The sequence below is a fragment of the Triticum urartu genome, chromosome 5A (genome assembly GCF_056163025.1).
Source record: "Triticum urartu cultivar PI428250 chromosome 5A, HENAU_Tu73, whole genome shotgun sequence".
Taxonomy (NCBI): Eukaryota; Viridiplantae; Streptophyta; class Magnoliopsida; order Poales; family Poaceae; genus Triticum; species Triticum urartu.
This window is the reverse complement of record NC_141877.1, coordinates 531,176,039-531,196,243: the sequence shown is the minus strand read 5'-3', so window position 1 is coordinate 531,196,243 and position 20,205 is coordinate 531,176,039. Positions and strand designations below refer to the sequence as shown.

The 20,205-nt window shown below is 46.5% G+C and overlaps 2 protein-coding genes across 2 annotated transcripts; both read left to right on the top strand.

Annotated features, from left to right (window-relative positions):
* Positions 1 to 2,534: 2,534 nt before the first annotated feature.
* On the top strand, positions 2,535 to 4,081 carry LOC147972540 (uncharacterized). The gene is made up of 3 exons (XM_087524373.1): positions 2,535 to 2,726; positions 2,863 to 2,933; positions 3,733 to 4,081. The coding sequence occupies exons 1-3, from the start codon at positions 2,535 to 2,537 to the stop codon at positions 4,079 to 4,081; spliced, it is 612 nt and encodes a 203-aa protein (XP_087380499.1).
* A 10,519-nt stretch (positions 4,082 to 14,600) lies between these two features.
* LOC147972539 (uncharacterized) lies at positions 14,601 to 17,617 on the top strand. The gene is made up of 3 exons (XM_087524372.1): positions 14,601 to 14,783; positions 14,928 to 14,995; positions 17,257 to 17,617. The coding sequence occupies exons 1-3, from the start codon at positions 14,601 to 14,603 to the stop codon at positions 17,615 to 17,617; spliced, it is 612 nt and encodes a 203-aa protein (XP_087380498.1).
* Positions 17,618 to 20,205: the final 2,588 nt, after the last annotated feature.

Below are 20,205 nucleotides of genomic sequence, written 5' to 3'. Positions count from 1 at the left end.
CTCATGGCAATGAAGGCTCCACGGGGGGCGGGCACGCCCGCGACGACGGTGCCAAGCTTGCTTTGGAAGAATTCCCCCCCCCCCCCCGAGCTCGAGCGTGGGGAGAACCCCAAGAAAGCCCTCGCACAGGGTGACGAAAGCCGACAGCAGCATCACCGCATTGGGCGTAAGGTGATGCGGCTGGAGGTGGTAGAATTCGAGTAAGGCTCGAAGGAATCCGCTCGCCGGGAGGCCGAAGCCGCGTAGGCAGTGCGAGCGGAAGATCACCCGCTCGCCCTCCTCCGGTGCCAGCGAAATCTCCCTCGCCGGCGCTTGACGAACCCGCACTAAGTTCTCGCCCGGCAGGCGCCGCGTCCGGCGGAGGAACTCGACATGGTCCTCGTGGACGTTGGAGCCATCCCACGAGCTCGACAGTGCCATGGGAGCGATGCGGCGGGGAGCAAGACGAAGCGACGGCGGAACGGCGCGGCAAAGGGTTGCTGCGGCGGGGAGCAAGACGAAGCGACGGCGGAACGATGCGGCAAAGGGTTGCTGCGGCGAAGAGAAGAAGAAGGAGGGCAAGAAGGGGCGGAGTGAGGGAGGGCGTGCGAGCCTCTGCCGCTCCCCCTCCTCCTCCTACTTATAGACCCGCGCGGCGGAGCCGAGGAGGCGCGGCATGGGGGAGCGTGGGGATCAACTGCGCCCACACCCCCACGTCCCGCAATTATTATGCCCTGATGGCATAATAAAACCGCCGCGGGAAGGCGAGCGGTCCATGTGGGCCGCAGAAGATCTGCGCTCGGGCCGAGGCCTACGAGTGGCGGGCCCGGGCCTGCGGCGGCGTCCCGTCGCGCGCGTGCGTTGGCAGGATTTCCTTGCCACGTGACCCGTGTTCCCGCCTACAAGAAACGGAGCTTCCCGAAGACGGTGCGCACAAGCAAAGCTGGCCCCTCAGGATAGGAAGCTGACCTAGCTTCTCGTCCCTTTGTCAGCCTCGAAGCTTGATCAGCTTCGGGGACTACTGTCGGAGTAAATAACCATGGGTAGCCTAGCCGGCTCCCCCTAGCCCTTCTGAAAAAATTACGAGCCGATTCGACCCTCAAGAATCCAAGACACGGGGCCGCCTTCCCCTTGCCGGCTGTCTCCCAGGCCGGCTGTCGGAAGGCGGCCCGACTTCAGCCCTCATGAAGAAAGCCGCGGGAGGGCCGGCTCCGAGAAGCCGACCGCGAGAAGGCCGACTCCAAGTAGCCGGCTCCCACAAAGCGGTCAAGATCGTACCCTCGAAGTCTGCATCCACATAACGGCGATGTGACGGGGCGTGGCTACAGTGAAGCCTACCACCCCGAATCCCGGAGCACGCCTGGCGCAGTGCGTCGTACGGGTGCCCATGACCCGTCCGGCGCGGCACTGTTGCCACGTTGACCCTGATGTCATCCACGACGGGCTGCCAGCGCGGCCCATGGGCGGTGGGCCCCTTCGGGCAGAGAGACACCCGAAGGCGGCCAGGCGTCCCCCAGTCAGCCCAAGATAGAGCCGGCTCCCCACAGCCGGCTTGCCACCTCCCTCGAAGAAGACGCCCCATTAAGGAGACAAGACGCGGTGAGGCTACAACGATCACCCACCGGACGGCGGCACTGTAGCCACGCCCACCTCGGCGAAGCCCTCGTCACCAAGATTGAGCAACAGTAACCAGCCCCCGACAAGGCCCTGGACAGTGGGGCCTGCCTGTCGACCAAGGAGCCGGCAGCCGGCGGGACCCACCAGCCGACGGGCCCCAGCAGTCGGCGCAGAAGCCGGCGATTGTAGACACAGATGGCTGGGCCCCACGCCCAGCCGGATTACCATTGTACCCCCGGGGGTAGGCCTATATAAACCTCCCGGGACACCCATGCAAAGGGTTGATCCCTGCTAGTCTTAGACACCACATAGGGAGGAGAAGAGAGCAAGCTGTTCCCTTCTTCCTCCTCTCACCGAACAGCTCAAGGAGCATCGTGTAGCTACTTGTTCATCTAGTGATCATGCGGAGACCCCACAGAGCAGCAGTAGGAGTGTTATCTCCACGGAGAGCCCCGAAGATGGGTAAGATTCGCCGGCGTGCATGTCTTCGCCTCATCCCGTTTCCAGGCACCGGCGACGTCTTACTGGCTCCCACAATGATAAGCCACCCGTTGGCATATGTCGCACCTACCACCCGTTGGCAAGATGGCGGATTCAGGCATTGTTCTATTTTGTAAGGTCCTCGAGAATAATCAATAAAATGGCCGCATGCATCTCCTAGATGCAGAGGCCGGGGGTCATCCTCCTTTTCTAAAAAAAAGTTTGATACTATAAAATATGTGAAGCGTAAAAGGGGCAAGAAACGCGACCCAATTTCTCTATTTATGATAGGCTGGTCAGATGCAAGCTGTCACCTTGCCAACTCAGGCAAACATTTACTACACCAGCTATATATAAACAGCATAGGCCACGTCCCATACACCACCTCCAGCCCATCTCCGCTCTCGCTATCTTTCTCCTCGGATCTCATCGCACGACACCAACGAGCAATCTAGTAGATGGATCCCTCGTCATCCCCTGCCACGCCGCCGGCTACCAAGCAAGCCCCACCCCTGCCTACTGAAAACGAAGTGGCAGAGTACCTGCTTCTGCTGGGGAAAACCGCAGGCCCTGAGGGCGAGAGCGCTCACCCGGAGGACTTTGATCTGGAGGGGGAACATAATTCAGTTCCAGATGAATCAACCGTAGAGGTAAGTAGAAACACCTGTCTCTAAAATATCACTCTGTTCTTTCCTTACGGGTGGTGCAAGAATTTCCAGACCCATCCATTTCATGGTTAGTATTTCAATTTGGAATTTAACGTGCATGGGCGTTCAATATTTGCAGGTCGCCATGGATGGGCAGGATGATTCTTCTGACAGGACTCTGGTGGTGACTACTGGTCTGATAGAGTCCAGGTACTTGTGCTACCCGGCCCTAGCGTTTCATTTTGCATACATATGTTCTAGATTAGACATGGATTACAGAAAGGAAAGGTATGTATTAGGCCCCATAGACGTAAGCACGACCCTTACAAAATGATTAATCAGAATTGTCTGATTAGATGCATGCATAATCGTCTGCTTTAACTATATAGTATATTTCTTGTCAAATCATTGAATTTTGAGCTGTCCCTTGTATTCAGCTGATAGCTTTAGTAATCGCCTTAACTTGGGGTAATCCCATTAGCGATTCCGTTCGTACTAGTCCTATATATACTTAAGTAATTGATCCACACAACTTCTACTTATCTAAACATGCATACATGTCACCCCATCAAAAGCTCACATTAACGAGCATGGAATTTTTTTCATTATTTAGTTGGTCCCCACTAAGATTTATTTTAGCATGCGCACATTGCATCACATTACACATGCCAGCTCATCAAATTTCCATCACAACATGCAGGTATTTTTTTTATACAATGCTACTTATATTCAATAAATATGTTTTTACAATACCATAAATATGTATTTTTAGTTTGAGTTCATATATTATTAATTCAAATATTCATGTTTCATACAACCAATTTTTAATCGACACAGAAACAACGAGTTGCTAATTAATTTCAGTGTCTAGCTTCCGTCCTGATGGCATCAATGGTATTTATGCATATGTTGTGAATTTCGGCACTTTAGCTTTGGTGTTTGGATATTTTTTTATATTTAGTGTGGATATTAAATATTGTTTATTTGGTTTTGTGCTTGGATATCATAGTGCTGATGAAGCGCAAGACATGGAAGAAGAAGTTAATATGCTGGACAACGAAGAAGGAGATGAACCACTAAAGGAATACTTTTACGGGCCAGTGATAATCACGGAACCAGTGCGGCGGTGTAACCGGAGAAATGGCCGTTGGTGGGTTTGCAGCAAGATTGCACACCCAGGCTGTACTATGTGCTTGCATCACATGAAGAACCGCCCTGAACACTTACATTCCAATGAGCTGCAAGCTAGCACTCTCAGGTCTGAAGCTGTAGACTGGGAGAAGACAGCCGGTCCATCTTCGCTGGAGGCACTTTCTGGCCCATCTGCTGTGCGAGATGACGATGTCGGCCCCGCTTAGCTCATTTTGACATTGCTCTTGCTAGGAGTGTTGCTTCTTAGCAACATGAGTAAATGTTGAACAGATGGTGGCATGTAATCTGATTGTGCGCCCCCCCCCCCCCCCCCCCCTGTTTCTCCTTGTTTCTTTTTTGTTTGTTTGTTCGTTCTGAACTAGTACTTCGTAATGGTTCCAACATTGTCATTACTAGTACAGACAACAACGAACTTGACAACATCACATGCGGACGCGAAAAAATAATCATTTGTGTTGTGGTGTCTCATTGTAAACAGATATTTACGACTCTCCATGTGTGTTGAGGTCCTCATTCCGCATATTCTTCTTCCTGAACTATGTGCCATGTGGGTCATATTCAACTAAACAAACAATGCTTCATGTCCAATATAACAATGTTTATTTATAAAGTACAACATCACATATGTTTACAAATATTCACAAATAGTTGTATGTTCTCGGCCAATATATAACATATTTAAAATCATAGCTATGAAAGAAACTTCCCAACAAGCATACATAAGATCGTAGCCATCTATGAAAGTTCAATGCCAACATATATAAGATCATAATCATATTGGAAAACTCACAGCCATATATGAACATGCCAATGTTCTAAAAATCTAATAAGTGGTACAAAGGAAAGAAAATAAAACTATTGCTTTGTTGGTTGTGTCATTGCCGTTGCAAGTATTAGATTCAAACTATTATTCTCGCCTCCCTCTTCGAAACGAGTCACGGGGTTGCAAAGCACTATGTCGCCCTAGCCCAATAGAGTATCTCAGCTCTATACCAGCTCAAATAAACATGGCCAAGAATATAATATATACGTGAAAATGAATAAAACCAGTGTGAAATGATTATATGGATAACATTCACTAGTAGAAAACAGGGCTTCGATCACAGCGCAATATACATATTAGTCCTGGTTGCATTACGAACCGGGACTAATGTGAGCATTAGTCCCGGTTCGAGCGGCTAAAGGCATTAGTCCCGGTTTGAGACACGAACTGGGACAAAAGGGCATCGCACCCTTTAGTACCGGTTTGTGTCCCGGTTTTGAGACACGAACCGGGACTAAAGGGTGCGATGCCCTTTTGTCCCGGTTCGTGTATGAAACCGGGACTAAAGGGCACATTTCTCAAACTCTAACCCCCCCCCCCCCCCTTATAGCCATTTCAGTTTTGAAAAAAAAAAGATAAAAACTTCAAAAAATAAAATCCTCCGTGATGTAGTTATATTACTACATCTACTAGTTAGGAAAATTAAAAAACTTAAATTTGGACATGTTTTGCAAAAAAGTGTAATGAAAAAGTAAAACGGCTATAACTTTTGCATACGATGTCAGAAAAAATGTATAATATATCAAATTCTACGTCCTGTTTGCAAATTTATAGAATCCTAAAATTCCAAAAGGAAAAAAAAATATTCTCAAATTTTAGTTTTTTTAAAATTTTTGGTCAAATCTGGTCAAACTATGGTCAAACTACTTATTCAAGAAGTATTAGTGTTACTACATAATTATTCAAAAATATTAGTGTTACTAAATAATTATTTCATTTTTTTGAATTTTGGTCAAACTAGTTATTCAAGAATGAATAGTGTTATTAAATAATTATTATTTTTTAAATAATAGTTTCAAACTCAAACAGTGAAACGTGTGAGTTCATGTTCAAGCTAAACTGCTGAGGTTTAATAGGATTGACATCTTACTATTGTCAGGAAAATAACAAGTGCAGACTTAAAAACGAGGGGGAATAGAACCAGGTAGTTAAGCTTGCTCAGGCTGGAGTAGTGAAAGGATGGGTGACCGGCCGGGAGGTTAGATGATTTGGAATGATGAGGGGTGATTAGAGATTAGAGGTTAATTTAAGCAGTGATGAGGGATGATTAGATATTAAATTATAAAATAATTCAGAAATTTGAAAATAGGAAAAAAATTCAAAAAAATTCAAAAAAAATCGTAAAATTTCCTTTAGTCCCGGTTGGTGTTACCAACCGGGACTAAAGGTGGAGCTCCAGATAGCAGCCACGTGGAGTGCCTTTAGTCCCGTTTGGTATAGAAACCGGGACTAAAGGGGGGAGGGGCTTTAGTACCAACCCTTTAGTTCCGGTTCCAGAACCGGGACTAAAGGCCCTCTAGAACCGGGACAAATGGCCCTTTTTCTACTAGTGATTGCATAGGCCGTGGTATAGGAGAGGGCGAGAGTGAAATCAACATATTAGCATCTGAAGACTGTTTATTCAACTTTTTATTGACTCGAGAGACCAAAAGGGAAATCCCTGTTAGAGTTGTGTCGAATATTGTGTACAAGTTAGGTTACAGTTGAACTCTGAATTGTATTGTGTTTGGATAGAAAATGGAGTCGTGTCCTAGTAGGACACTTGTATCCTAGGCCTCTCATATATATCGGGGCTAGACACACGATGTAACCTATGCCAACATAATAGCACCGGAACGTAGAGGAAGCCGGCGGCATGTGTCGGTGTCCAGGACGACCGGGTGCGGTATTGTGATGGTGTCACGGGGAGGAGCGCCCGTAGTCAAGCCCCGAGAATGTAGCCATATCGGTGATCCTCGTTAACAAATCTCGGTGTCATGCTCGTGTGATTGCTTGGTCCTCGGATGATCGACGGTATGCCTCAGATTTATTCTAACAAGTGGTATCATGAGCAAGGTTACGAGGAGGCTGCGGATGTTGATCTAAAGGAAGTATCGAGTTCGAGATGCAGCCGGTTGCGGCGTGATTGTCGACGAGATTGGAAGAAGCAATTGAAAGCAGCGGCTTGGTTGATAAATCGCAGCAGTGGTTCTCAGCGGCGTCAGCGGGATTGGAGTCGCGAGCAGCGATCGGATCGAAGCAGGCAGTCGATGGCAGCAGACGTGTGGCGGCGGTAGAACCGAAGCGCAAGGGTTCGCTAGGGCGTCCTCAAGGGTTGGCCGACCCAGGCCAACGTGGATGCATGAGGCCCACGTGTAGGTGTGCCGCGTGCGTCGCGCAAGGAAGCTGCTAGGGCGAGATGCTGTACCAAGGCAACACGAGAGATTTGTTTTGAAGACAAAAAAAGAGAGGACCGGGTCCTCGTGTAGGACACGGAAAGAGGCAGCAGCAGAACGAATCGGCAAAGGAAATCCATTGATACATGATTCAGGTCCATTGGAAAATAGCAAGGCTGTGGCAAAGCAACTGTTCGCTAGCATTGGGAAGTTGAGCCAAGCGATATCACGTGAAGGCCAAAGTTTTGGTTGGGATTGCTATTAGTACGCCAAGATTCTGTTGGTGTACTTGGGGCATCGTGTGGAAAGGTTGGATAATTTTTTCATAAGGTCAGTCATATGAAGAACCATGGCGTCAACGGGTACCAGGTTTGAGGTGGAGAAATTCACGGAACTGAAAACCTTGGGTTATGGCAGATAAGGGTGAAAGTTTTGATGGCACAACAGTGATGCTTGAAGGCGTTGCAGGAAGTCAGGTCAGCTAAAATGGAATTATTATGTGATGGATGGAAATTCGGGGAAGACGGTTTGGGAGCCTCGAGCATGTCATGCAGTCGAACAAGTTCGGCTTGGTCGGACTAGACAGACTGACGGATCGACGTGAGTCGGTTGGTACAGAAGACGGTGATGGGATCGGCGACGACAACATAGGAGCGTGATGCTGATGGTGACCGACTTCTGGGGCGTGGAAACACGTGACGCGGGCCTAAGGGCTTGTGTGGCTTCGACAAGACTATGGCGGCGGGTTGATTCAAGACGGTGCACACGGAGCTTGAAGTCGACAGGGCGCGAGGGTGGAGTACTGATCATATACCATGGAGTCATATTGAAGGTGGAGCTGGATTGAGGGGCTACCATGTAAGGATCCAGGGAATCGAAGTCTATTCAGCAACGAGAAAAAGTGAGTGACACGTAGTTCGGACTGAAGCCCAGTGGTCTGATGGAAGCGTGAAACTCGTCATCGGCCAGCGATGGCCGATGGTACTCTGCAGTGGAGGTTGAGTGGTGTGGGTTCGCGATCCTTGAGACTCGACCGGGACAGCGGAGGCTCGACGCGGTAATAGTGGCGAGGCGTGCGGTACGCACGGGACATGGAGATGGGCCAGGGCTCTGGTGGTCATACATGTGGTGAGACAACTGCAAATTTGACTCGGGATGACTACATGCAATGGTGAAATTCCTTCAAGTTTCAGACAGGCGGTCAAGGAAGAGCGGTGATGTTGAGTTCAAGTAACTCTTATATGTGGCACCCAATATATGAGTTGTTCACTTTCACGCAGGTCAGTGATCAGTGTGTGATAATGTTGACGGATACTCTGGAAGTTAGGAGCACAAACTAAAGTAACAAGGAACTTAATTTTGCTCGAGTGTTGACAGCGGTCAAGAAAAGAAGGGACTACAAGTTGCAGGTGGAGTCATATGGAGTCTTTGGAGTAGCAGCGGTACTCATGGGATAAGCTCAAGTCCAATGTATATGGAAGTTTGACGCATTGACGAATTCAAGGTGGTGGAGAATATTCGCCAAGGTGGAGTTTGTTAGAGTTGTGTTGAATATTGTGTAGAAGTTAGGTTACAGTTGGACTCTAAGTTGTATTGTGTTTAGATAGGATATGGAGTCGTGTTCTAGTAGGACACTTGTATCCTAGGCCTCTCATATATAGCGGGGCTAGACACACGATATAACCTATGCCAACATAATAGCACCGGAACGCAGAGGAAGCCGGCGGCATGTGTCGGTGTCCAGGGCGACCGGATGCGGTATTGTGACGGTGTCACGGGGAGGAGTGCCCGTAGTTAAGCCCCGATGATGTAGCCATATCGGTGAACCTCGTTAACAAATCTCGGTGTCGTGCTCGTGTGATTGCTTAGTCCTTGGATGATCGACGGTATGCCTCGGATTTATTCTAACAATCCCTATGTTGTTCTTTCTTTAGTATGAGGAAAGGAGGAATGATTAAACATATTTAAAAGCACATATTGACAAAGTACAGGAAAAACTCCAAAGGTTAAAGTAAAAATAAATAAAAAGGTTATTTCTCATGAGAAAAGGAGCAAATCAATGAATCATATATAAAAACTAAAACCAAAGTAAAAGTTTAATGTCTTACACCTTTAATTAGAAATAGAATGGAGTTTATTTCATATAAAAAATAGCAATTATCTGATACACCAGTCAATTTTCTTGGGGTTTGTGACCAATTGAAGAGAGAGAGAGAGAGAGAGAGAGAGAAGTAGGTCGATTCGTTGTTGGATAATGCTCACACAAGAAATAGTACTAGTCTGAACTTTTCTAGGGGAATTGCTAGTGCTAGGATACTAGCTAACACTTAAAGCATCTCTAGACAATCCCTCAAACCCGCTAGAGAAGTAAAAAATTGGTTATAAGGGCCTAAACCGGACTTAGCTGATCTTTTAAAGGCTTTAGAGGAGTATATTTTGTACTCCTCCCGTTGGCTGGTCCTTAAATTTACTCGCATGTTGCCGTTTATCCCAAAACATATCCACATCTCCGAGCCACCCCTCTCCATTCCCCGCACCGCATCTTTGCCGCTGCCACCAAAATCCACTCCGCCGGCCCTCCCGCAGCCTTCCGGAACCCACTTCACCACCGCCACCGCAGCCAATGGCGATATCCATTTCTCAAAGGCAGCTACCGCCGATTTGCAACGCCCCCTCCCTATCATGCTCCTTCACCGACCTACCGCCACCGCCGCAGAAGAAGTACCATGGCATGTGATAGCGATCGTGGGGGACTTGGGTGTCCGAGATCAAGGAAACAGACACCGGTAGTAGGTACTGGCTAGGGTCCTTCCAATCGGCGGAGATGGCGTTGGGGGCATACTGCATCAAGGCATGAGGCCCTACTGCAGCAATGCGAACCCGAACTTCCCCTTTGTCTGCCCCAACATCCTGACGGCCGTAAACCTCGAACCTCGATTGGTCTCCCACCGCGTGTTGCGGGAAAACCGGGAGGCTTTCGAGGAGCTTGAGGCGGAATGCCCCGACAAAGCATACATGGTCGAGATCCATCGAAGGAATCTGGAGCTCGTCGCAAAGAAGCGCCAGTGTCTCAAACTTTACAATCAAGGGATGGCCGATGAGGACTAGGCCCGGCCGTCCATTCAGGGCGGCGGAGTGGACGTGTTCGACCTCTCATTACGACTTTGACTTCGGCAGAGATCGGGCGATGCTCGAGGCCAAAATAGCAGCGGAGGAGGGCATGTAAAATTATTAGTGTTTTTATTATTTTGTTGAATCGAGTAGCATAAATTCGTAATACGCAATTTAGTATGAACCTTATGCAATGTAGTATGTGGTATCTATTATGCAATGTAGTATGGTTTTGCAAGTCGTATTATGAAAAATTGTCTGGAACCTTTTTTAGGGAGCAAAATTTAGGAGATCGACTAGGATCCTTTTTTTAGCGGAGCAAATTTCAGGAGTTAAAGGATAGGTGACTTATATAAGAGTTTTATAGGGAAAGTAATTTTAATATTTTCACAAGTCAGGGATAAGCCAATGATCTTGGGCATATGGCTGACTTAAATCCCAAGAGCAGAGTTTGCGTCTTTTTCATTTCGATTTGAATCAAGTGTTCTCAAATAATTAGTATATTATTCTAAAGGAGTACTATATTGAGTCGTAATTAGCATCACTGGATACCAAGTAACATGTGTATGCTATACTCATCCTGATGTTTACTTATATATGTGATGATTCAACACGATTCTTTTGCCTCTGTATTCTTATCATACTTTCCATTTCACATTCTAAGTTGTTTACCGTTTTCAAACTTTCTGGAGAATGACATCTACAAATACTAAGTGATACTGTATATAATGTGCTCTTTAGTATGGCGTCAAAACAACTGAATTTTCGTTCATGAACTATTTTCTTTATTATACTTTTCTACTTGCTCACTAAACAATGCATTGACATCCAGTTTCTTTCCCATTTCTGTCCTTTCGTCGCTGATCCTTGGATTATTTTGTGCAATGTCCTTTTTTGTCATTTAGGCCTTGCTCGGTTCAGTGTGAATCCGAGTGGATTGAAGAGGTTTGAAGGGGATTTAAACCACTTGCAAGTCAAAATATGTCCCAATCTTTGCCAATCCCCTCCAATCCTCTTGGGGAGAGGATTAACCGAACAAGACCTTAAGAGTTCTATTTTGCTCTGTTCCTGTAGTAACCATTTGGGACTCGGATACAAAGTATTTGGCCTGGGAGGTTGAGTTTATAGGGACATGCTATCTTACTTGCCATTGCCAGCCTATACCATGCTTGTGTCATGGCAGTATTAACCCTCCATCAAAATTTGCTTAAAATGTAAATGGAATCAGCTCTAATATAGGGGGTTATTTTGAAAATAGAACATCTGGATATGAAATAGCGAATTTATCTTGTACTGATTTACAACATGTGATTCAGTACTTCCTCTATCAGGTGTCCATTTTATTTCTTCACATCTTTTTGGTTTTTGTGCTGCCCCGGTTTGAGCCAACAGGAAGAATAGGAAGCAGAGTGTGTAGGTCATGGATTTGTGCAGCTAGCTAGCATTAATAATCTTGTATTTCATGGATTTGTGCAGCTAGCTAGCATTAATAATCTTGTATGCCTGATGCTTAGAGAAGTAGTGTTCCATTCATCTAAAAAGAGATCGAGTAGTACTTTGATTTTTCTTCACCTAATGATTTGTTTTGTTTTTTTTCTTCTTATGAATACTTAGCTGGGCAGTGTTTCATTCATTTGAAACTCAAGATTTGATAGTGGCAACCTGAAAGAGGTAGCGTTGCATGGGCATAACTCACAATTTGACAAATAATTAAATTCCCTATATTTAAGTGTTTCTTTCTTATTTGTATGCCTAGTTCTTGAACTGAACCTCTATCCTTTTCTACAAATTAGGATAGTTAATAATCGGTTGCTTATTTATTTTCTGGGTTTTATATTACTAATGTGGAGAAATACTAGAATGCGAGGAAGTGAGATGTTTGGAACATGCCAATGGCCCTGCATAGATGTCCTGTTCCCCGGGATCTTCTTCTCAGCCATTCATCTATACATTAATGTGATGTTGATCTATGATTTGTTCGTCCAACAGAAATGGGAGTTGATGCGACACCATTTAGTATTCACCATGGGAACCTTATAGAGAATATGTGGATGCTGTTTATTTTCCCACTAGGTGATTTATCGTGTTCTTAGGTTAAAATCGATTCATAGAAGGGAAAGAAAGCTTCAACTGATTGCAAAGGTATGATTGGATTGAGCCTTGATTGATTTTTTTCAATAATATATGTGGCTTCCCTCTGATATATTGACCTTGGGAGGAGATGTTAATTTGCTGGTGTTAATGTTTGCAAAGATGCATTATGCTCTAAATTTTCAGTACAAATTTGGTTGATATTCAGACTCTTGCGTTGTTGCTATCTTACAAAAGGATCTAATTTTATTGCTTGAGAAGTCTTGAATTAGACAACTAGATCTTGCTTGCATTTTTGTTGCCATAGTTGTTGTCAAAGTCCTTAAATGCATATAAACAAAGAAATCTTATGTTTATGCTGGTATAACTAACGTGCACCAATTGATTTGGTACAGGAAGACCTATTCAAGGAATGACAACCAGAAAATACGCTGAGTACTATCTTTTGTCTACCATACTCTATGAGAATAGATTAGGATGAGCCAACTAAATCATGTGCTATGTATTTACTGGTGGTATACATATCCAGTCTATATCTGAATCTATGAACTATTATATCGCTGATGTCAGGTTATGCCTATATAGCATGCATTCGTATGCTTATTTATATAAGCTCAATGTATTCTGTGTATTCTTCTTCTTCTTTGACTTAGCACATCTGCTCATTTCCGAATACATTTTCATGTGACCACCAAATGTTATAAACCAGAATTCTCTTGTTGAGGATGCTTATGTCTGAGCTGTCCATCATCTTTGTCAATATATTCTACCCAATATGTTGTCCACGTCTAAAACCCATCTTAAATTTCATATCTTTTTTATAGATAATGAATTGGTGTATGGCACTGAAGTGAACAAATATCATTGTTATTTATTATATTTGCAATACTCCTTTGACTATATTTACTGGTGGTGTACATATCCGGATTGGATATGACAGTGCCCGGCAGCATCGCTGTCGGGTGCGGCAAGCCGCACTTCCTACCTAGTATTTAGCATAGTAAAACAAATTTGAGTGGCATAACCACAAATTTGGTGCACACAAACACAAATTGAATTTAACTGAGTATGTAAAACTTACTTAATTGAAGTTCGGTGCCGATTCAGAATATTTTACATAGAAATTGAGATGAACTTAACCAAAATTTAGACTAAACTAACCGAAACTTAATACTCGCTATCGTATCTTCCTCGATGCTCTTCCATGCCACTCCGCTCGGCTGAGCCCACTAATCATAGGGCCGGGGCTGTCATCGCCATCGTAAGAGGTAGAGTCGCCAGACAGAACGATGACCCCCCCCCCCCCCCCCCCCCCCCCCCCCCCCGCGGCCGCCCCCTCCCTTCCCGTCCACTAACTGCTCGAAGAGCTGACAGCCTGCCCTCGACTACCTCCGAGCAGCAGCAGTGGAGCTCCGCCATGTAGTTCTTGTCCGCTTGCTCATCCGCTATGCGCTAGTGGTTCTCACGGTCCTCCCTTCTCCCCCATGCGAAGACCACCCGCTGGTTGGCAGGCCCCAACCATAGCAGCTCCCCAAAACAAAAGTTCCGGCGACCGTCGGTTCCGTGCAGGTGGATTGACATTATGTCGTACTACCGGGCCGCCTGCTCAATGGACTGGAAGGAGCCGATCCAGATTTTCTTGTGGGTGTGCCATTCGTTTATCTCGGCCACCCAGGTTTCCTACGTCGAGGCACGCCGATGTACTGCCTCTGTGGCGGCGGCAGCGAGAGGTAGGGCCGGGAAGCCAGGCATGTGGCCGCGGGAGGAAGAAGATACGTCGGTGGAGCGAGATGAAGAGGCTGCGCCGACGGTGCGGGAGGAAGTAGTTGTCTGTTCTCAGGAGCGCTCGTGGCGGCACAGATCCGCGCCGCAAATGGGCGGTGGGGAGCGGCGGCGGTGGGATCCAGTCATATTGGCGGTGGGCCGACCCTGGAGTGGATGCGGGTGTGGTCGAGTTGCCGAGATTGAGGGAGGAGAGGCGGACTTGATATTACTTCGAGCCCTAACAATTGGACAGTTATTTGTGGCCCCGGTTCCACACCCTCAAATGCCGGCCTGTAAGAAATAGTAGTCCCTAAAGTTTGACATATAATATGAAGCGTAAAAGAGGCAAGAAACGCAACCCAATTTCTCTATTTATGATAGGCTGATCAGATGCGCGCTGTCACCTTGCCAAGCCAGGCAGACATTTACCACACCACCGTTATATGAACGGCACAGACCACGTCCCGTACACCACCTCCAGCCCATCTCCGCTCTCGCTGTCTTTCTCCTCAGACCGATCTCATCGCACGGCGCCATCGGTACTAAGCAGCAGTCGAGTAGATGGATACTTCCTCCCCTGCTACCCCGCCCGTTACACCCCTGCCTACTAAATACGAAGTGGCAGAGTACCTGCTTCTGCTGGGGGAAACCACCGGCGCCAAGCCCGAGAGCGAGAGCGCGCTCCCAGAGGACTTTGATCTGGAGGAGGAACATAATCCAGTTCCTGGTGAATCTACCGTAGAGGTAAGTAGAAGCACCTGTCCCTAAAATATCTCTCTGTTCTTTCCTTACGGGTGGTGCAAGAATTTTCAGACCCGTCCATTTCTTGGTTAATTAGGATGTCCATTTGGAGTTTAACATGCATGGGCGTCAATGTTTAATTTCCAGGTGACCATGGATGGAGAAAAGTCTTCCGGCAAGACTTTGGTGGTCACTACTAGCCTGATAGAGTACAGGTACTTGTGCTACCCTTAGCGTTTCATTTTGCATATATATCAGAATTGAGTTTTGATTTAGCTATATATATCATAACCGTCTGCTTAGATTAGACATGGCCACATGGATCAGAATTGTCATTAGATGCGTACATCATAACCGTCTGCTTTAGCGCTATATATATATATATATATATATATATATATATATATATATATATATATATATATTTCTTGAGTTTTGATTTGTCCCATGTATTTAGCCGATAGCTTTAGAAAATCTCTAGCCGCGTCCCTAACAGGCCCTCTCCATGAGTTTTTTTCGCGCCGGCGACCAAAAATCGGCCCAGTCATGCCTCCAGGAGCCCGTTTTTTACTGGTTTGGGCCGAAACTGGCACCGGCGGCCCCAGGCCAAACCCGGCGCGCTGGGGGCGCCTGAGGACGCCGAGGCGAGCGGTTTTGGCGCGAAAGAGCCGCGGGATCGCCGCGTCAGCGACACGCGTCTCGTCTTCCCCCAAAACGCCTCGGTTTCCCATGGGGAATCAATGGCAAGGCTGCCGCCGGTCATCCTTGCCATTGATTCATCTCAGGCGGCGCGTCACGGGCAGGCGCGGCGACGCCTCCCCTCCCGCCATGCGTACACACGGCGCGGGGCTATAAAACCAGCGGCTCCCTCTCGCCGCTGGACACACCAGTCCGAACCCAAACCAGCCGCCGAGCTCTGCCTCTCTCCCATCCACCGCCAAGATCTACCTATCTCCCCTTCCCTCCCCTTCCCTTCCCTCTCAGCGATGGCCGAACGCTTCCCTAGCGACGCGGCGGCGGCCAATGGCTTCGGCCGCCGCTCGCTCCACGAGTGGGAGGCATACCTCCTCTTCGAGGCCAACATCCAGACGCCGCCGGACATGCGCGCCGGGCCGACGGGGTGGAGCCTCAGCAACGGGGGCGTCCCCATCCCCCCGGTGCACGACGTCGACGCGCGCCCCGGCATCTTCGCCGCTGAGGTTGACCGCGTGCGTCAAGGAAGAGGAGCCCGGGCTCACCGGCGGCGTTAAGGAGGAGGAGCTCGACAACACGGCGGCCCTCAAATGGGCGCGTGAAGACTGGGCACGCACGGAGCTGGAGCGCCAACGCCTCGCCTAAGAGCGGTTCGAAGCTCGTCGCCATTGCCGAGACAAGGGAGGCGTCGTTGTCCTCGATGACAGTGACGACGACGCGCCGCCGCCACTGGTCCGCCAGGGCGACGCCGGGCAGGGGTCCAGCAGGGGCGACCACGTCAAGAAGGAGAAGGCCGCCGCCGCCGACGAGGATGGCGGCGACTTCATCGCGCTCAGCGACTTCTTCGCCTCTTAGTTGGGTTTTTTTAAATAACTTTATGTAACGTTGAACATGTCGAATATATGTCAAGTTTGCCGAACTTTAGCCGAACGTTTTGTTCAATTTGCCAAACTTTGCCAAATTTCATTTTTTAAACCCGCGTATGGGGGCAACCCTGCCGCTCGCCCCCACGCCGATTTTAGCGCCAGCTCGCCCCCAGGCGGCGATTTTACGCGCCCCCTGGGGGCCAACAGCTGGAGATGCTCTTAGTACTTCGCCTTAACTTGGGGTAGTCCCATTAGCGTTCTGTTGGTATACTAGTCCTATATATACTTAATTGATCCACGCTGCTTCTGCTTACCTAAACATACATGTTAACTCATCAAAAGCTCACCTCAGCAAGCATGGAAAAAAGTTTTTCAATATTTAGTTGATCCACACTACTATTTATTTTAAGATGCATACATCCCATCTCATAACACATGCCACCCCATCAACATGCCGGGAATTTTTCCAATATATAGTGCTACTTATATATGTTCTAACTATACAATAATCATGTGCAATATATGATATGTATTTCAGTTTGAGGTCATATATTATTAATCCAAATATTCATGTTTCATACAACCAAATTTTATTGGAAAAAAATATTGCAATCGATTTTTGCAGTAATGCACGGAATATCATCTAACTTATATGAGTGTGGAAAAATGTTTTGCGTTGAGTACAAGTCGATTAATATGTAGGATCATCTCCTTATAATCATCAAGTTCTTAATTGACATAGAACAGTGAGTCACTAATTAATCTATGCGTCTAGCTTCCATTCTGATGGCATCAATGGTATGCTTATGCATATGTTGTGAATTTCTGCACTATAGCTTTTGTGTTCGGATATATTTTTTATATTTAGTGTGGACATTATTATATTGTTTATTTGGTTTTATTCTCGGATATGATAGTGCTCATGAAGCGCAAGACATGGAAGAAGAAGTTGATACGCTAGACAAGGAAGAAGGAGATGAACCACTAAAGGAATACTTCTACGGGCGAGTGGTAATCACGGAACCAGTGTGGCGGTGTAACTGGAATAATGGCCGTTGGTGGGTTTGCAGCAAGATTGCACACCCAGGCTATGCCGTGTGCTTGCATCACATGAAGAACCTCCCTGAACACTTAAAAAAGGAATTACATTCAAGTGAGCTGCAAGCTAGCAGTCGGATGTCTGAAGCTGTTGATTTGAAGGACACAGCCGGTCCATCTTCGCCGGAGGCACTTCCGGGCCCATCTGCTGTGCCAGATGATGATGCCAGCCCCGCTTAGCTCATCTTCATTGATATTATGGTTGCTAGGAGTGTTGCTTCTTAGCAACATTAGTGAGATCGATCGACAAATGTTGAACAGATGGTTCCGTGTAATCTAATTGTGCTTTGCCCCCTTTGTTTGTTTGTTCTGAACTTGTACATCGTAATGTCGTTGCCACCATTGTCGTCACTAGTACAGAACACAAAACAAATGCAACAACGAACGCAACCAACAAAGCAATATTTGGTTATGTCATTGCCGTCACAAGTATTAGATTCAATATATCATTCTCGCCTCTATCTTCAAAGCGGGTCATGGGGTTGCAAAACAGTATGTCGCCCAAGCTCACAACAGTGTCTCAGCTCTATACCAGCTCAAATAAACATGCATGAGAATATAATATATACATGAAAATAAATAAACTGAATAAAACCAGTGTGAAATGATTATATAATAACATTACAGAGGCTGCGGTATAGGAGAGGGCGAGAGTGAAATCAATAGTAGTCATATATTAGCATCTCAAGACTGCTTATTCAACTTTTTATTGACTCGAAAGACCAAAAGGGAAACCCCTATTCTGTTCTTTCTTTAGTATAAGAAAAGGAGGATCAGTTAAACATATTTAAAAGCACATATTGACTAAGGACAAAAATAAACTCCAAAGGTTAAACTAAAAATAAGTAAAAGGTTATTTCACATGAAAAAATGAGCAAATCAAAGAATCATATATATAAACTAAAACCAAAGTAAAAACAAGTAAAATATTAAAAATTTACACCATTAATTATAATTAGAGTAAAGCTTATTTCACATGATAAAAACTATAGCAATTATCTGAGACACTAATTGTTTTTCTTGGGGCTTGTGACCAAATGCAATTTTGAGAGAGAGAGAGAAAGAGAGAGAGAGAGAGAGAGAGAGAGAGAGAGAGATGGATCGATTCGTTGTTGAAATTGCTAGTACTAGGCTACTACCTAACACTTACAACATCTCTAGCCGATCCCTAAAAAGGCTTTACAAAAGTAAAAATTTGGTTTTATGGGCCTAAACCAGACCTAGACGATCTCTTAAAGACTTTAGAGGAGTATATTTTGAACTCCTCATGTTGTCCCACCTTTAAATTTACTTGCCTGGTATCGTTTCTTCGGGAAAAAAAAGGTATCCACCCCCACACCGCATCTCTGCCACAGTCCCCAAAATCCACTCCGGTGGCCCTCCCGAAGCCACCGCTCCGCCACCGACGCAACCAATGGCGGGATCCATCTATCATAGGTTGCTGCAGACGATTTGCTGCGTGATCCACGACATAGTGCCCGGTGTAGCCAGGGCAACGACAGCACCCCCTCCCCTTCTCGCTCCGTCACCCACTTACCACCACTATAGAAGAAATACCACAACGTGCGATAGCGACTATGGGGGATTGGGTGTCTGAGATCAAGGAAACGGACATCGGTACTAGGTACCGGATAGGGTCCTTTCAATCGGCAGAGCTGGCGGTGAGGGTGTACGACATCAAGGCGGTGACACTCTACAACAACAACGGGAATCTGAATTTCCCCTTCATCCGCCCCAACATCCCAACGATCGTCAACCTCGAGGCCCGATTTGTCTCCTGCCGCGCATTGCGTGAGAACCGGGAGGCCTTCAAGCGGCTTGAGGCAGAGTGCCCCAAGGAAGCGTACATGGATGAGATCCGCTGGAAGCATCTGGAGGTCGTCGCCGAGGAGTGCCGATGTCTTGAGGTTTAAAAGCAGGGGATGGTCAATGAGGACGAGGCCGTGCCATCTAGTCGGGGCGGCAGAGTGGATGTGATTGAGCTCTCGTCATATGGCTCTTGCTCCGGCATGGATTGGGTGATGCTCGAGGCAGAAATTGCATTGGAAGAGAGCAAGTAAAATCAGTAGTTTGTTTTTATTATCTCATTTGAATCGAGTAGCTTAAATTTGTATTATGCAATGTCGTATGAACCTTATGCAGTGTAGTATGAACCTATGCTATCTATTATGCAATGTAGTATAGTTATGCAATTTGTATTATTCAAATTTGTGTGGAACTGTTTTTAGCGCGTGAAATTTAAGAGATCGACTAGGAACCTTTTTTTTAGCGGAGCAAATATAAGGAATTAAGGGATATGGTGCCATATATAAGGGCATCTCCAATGCTGACAACCAAATCGGATACCGTATCCGTCCGTGGACCGGAGTGACCAGTCCACGGACAGTGATGTTGTAGCCGGCTATCCAAAGCTAGCCGCAAAACTTCTGCCTCTTTTGTAAGTTCGCGAGCTCAAAATAACCACATACCAAATAGTAGTTCTAATTTAAATATTAGAATTCATTTTTTTAAATTAACGTAGTTTCAACTTGAAATCAACTAATACGTTTTCCACGAATCTGCGGCCGTGTCATATGCAAGCATCGGCAATGCATCCGTGCACTTCTAGTAACTAGATAATCTAACCCTTCCTACGGCATCCTTCTTCAAGATGTAGTCATCAAAGGACCAGACGCCATGGTAGAGGTGATCAAAGACATCTTTTTGCATCCGAAAGCTCCGACAAAAATTGTCAGTGAATAGGACACTGGGGCAAAATAGTCAACTAC

Excerpts from the sequence above, each read along its gene's own strand:
- LOC147972539 (XM_087524372.1), top strand. The coding sequence starts at position 14,601 with ATGGATACTTCCTCCCCTGCTACCCCGCCCGTTACACCCCTGCCTACT. Across the intron at positions 14,784-14,927 it reads CTGGTGAATCTACCGTAGAG|GTGACCATGGATGGAGAAAA; the intron begins GTAAGTAGAAGC and ends TTTAATTTCCAG. Across the intron at positions 14,996-17,256 it reads ACTAGCCTGATAGAGTACAG|TGCTCATGAAGCGCAAGACA; the intron begins GTACTTGTGCTA and ends CGGATATGATAG.
- LOC147972540 (XM_087524373.1), top strand. The coding sequence starts at position 2,535 with ATGGATCCCTCGTCATCCCCTGCCACGCCGCCGGCTACCAAGCAAGCC. Across the intron at positions 2,727-2,862 it reads CAGATGAATCAACCGTAGAG|GTCGCCATGGATGGGCAGGA; the intron begins GTAAGTAGAAAC and ends CAATATTTGCAG. Across the intron at positions 2,934-3,732 it reads ACTGGTCTGATAGAGTCCAG|TGCTGATGAAGCGCAAGACA; the intron begins GTACTTGTGCTA and ends TGGATATCATAG.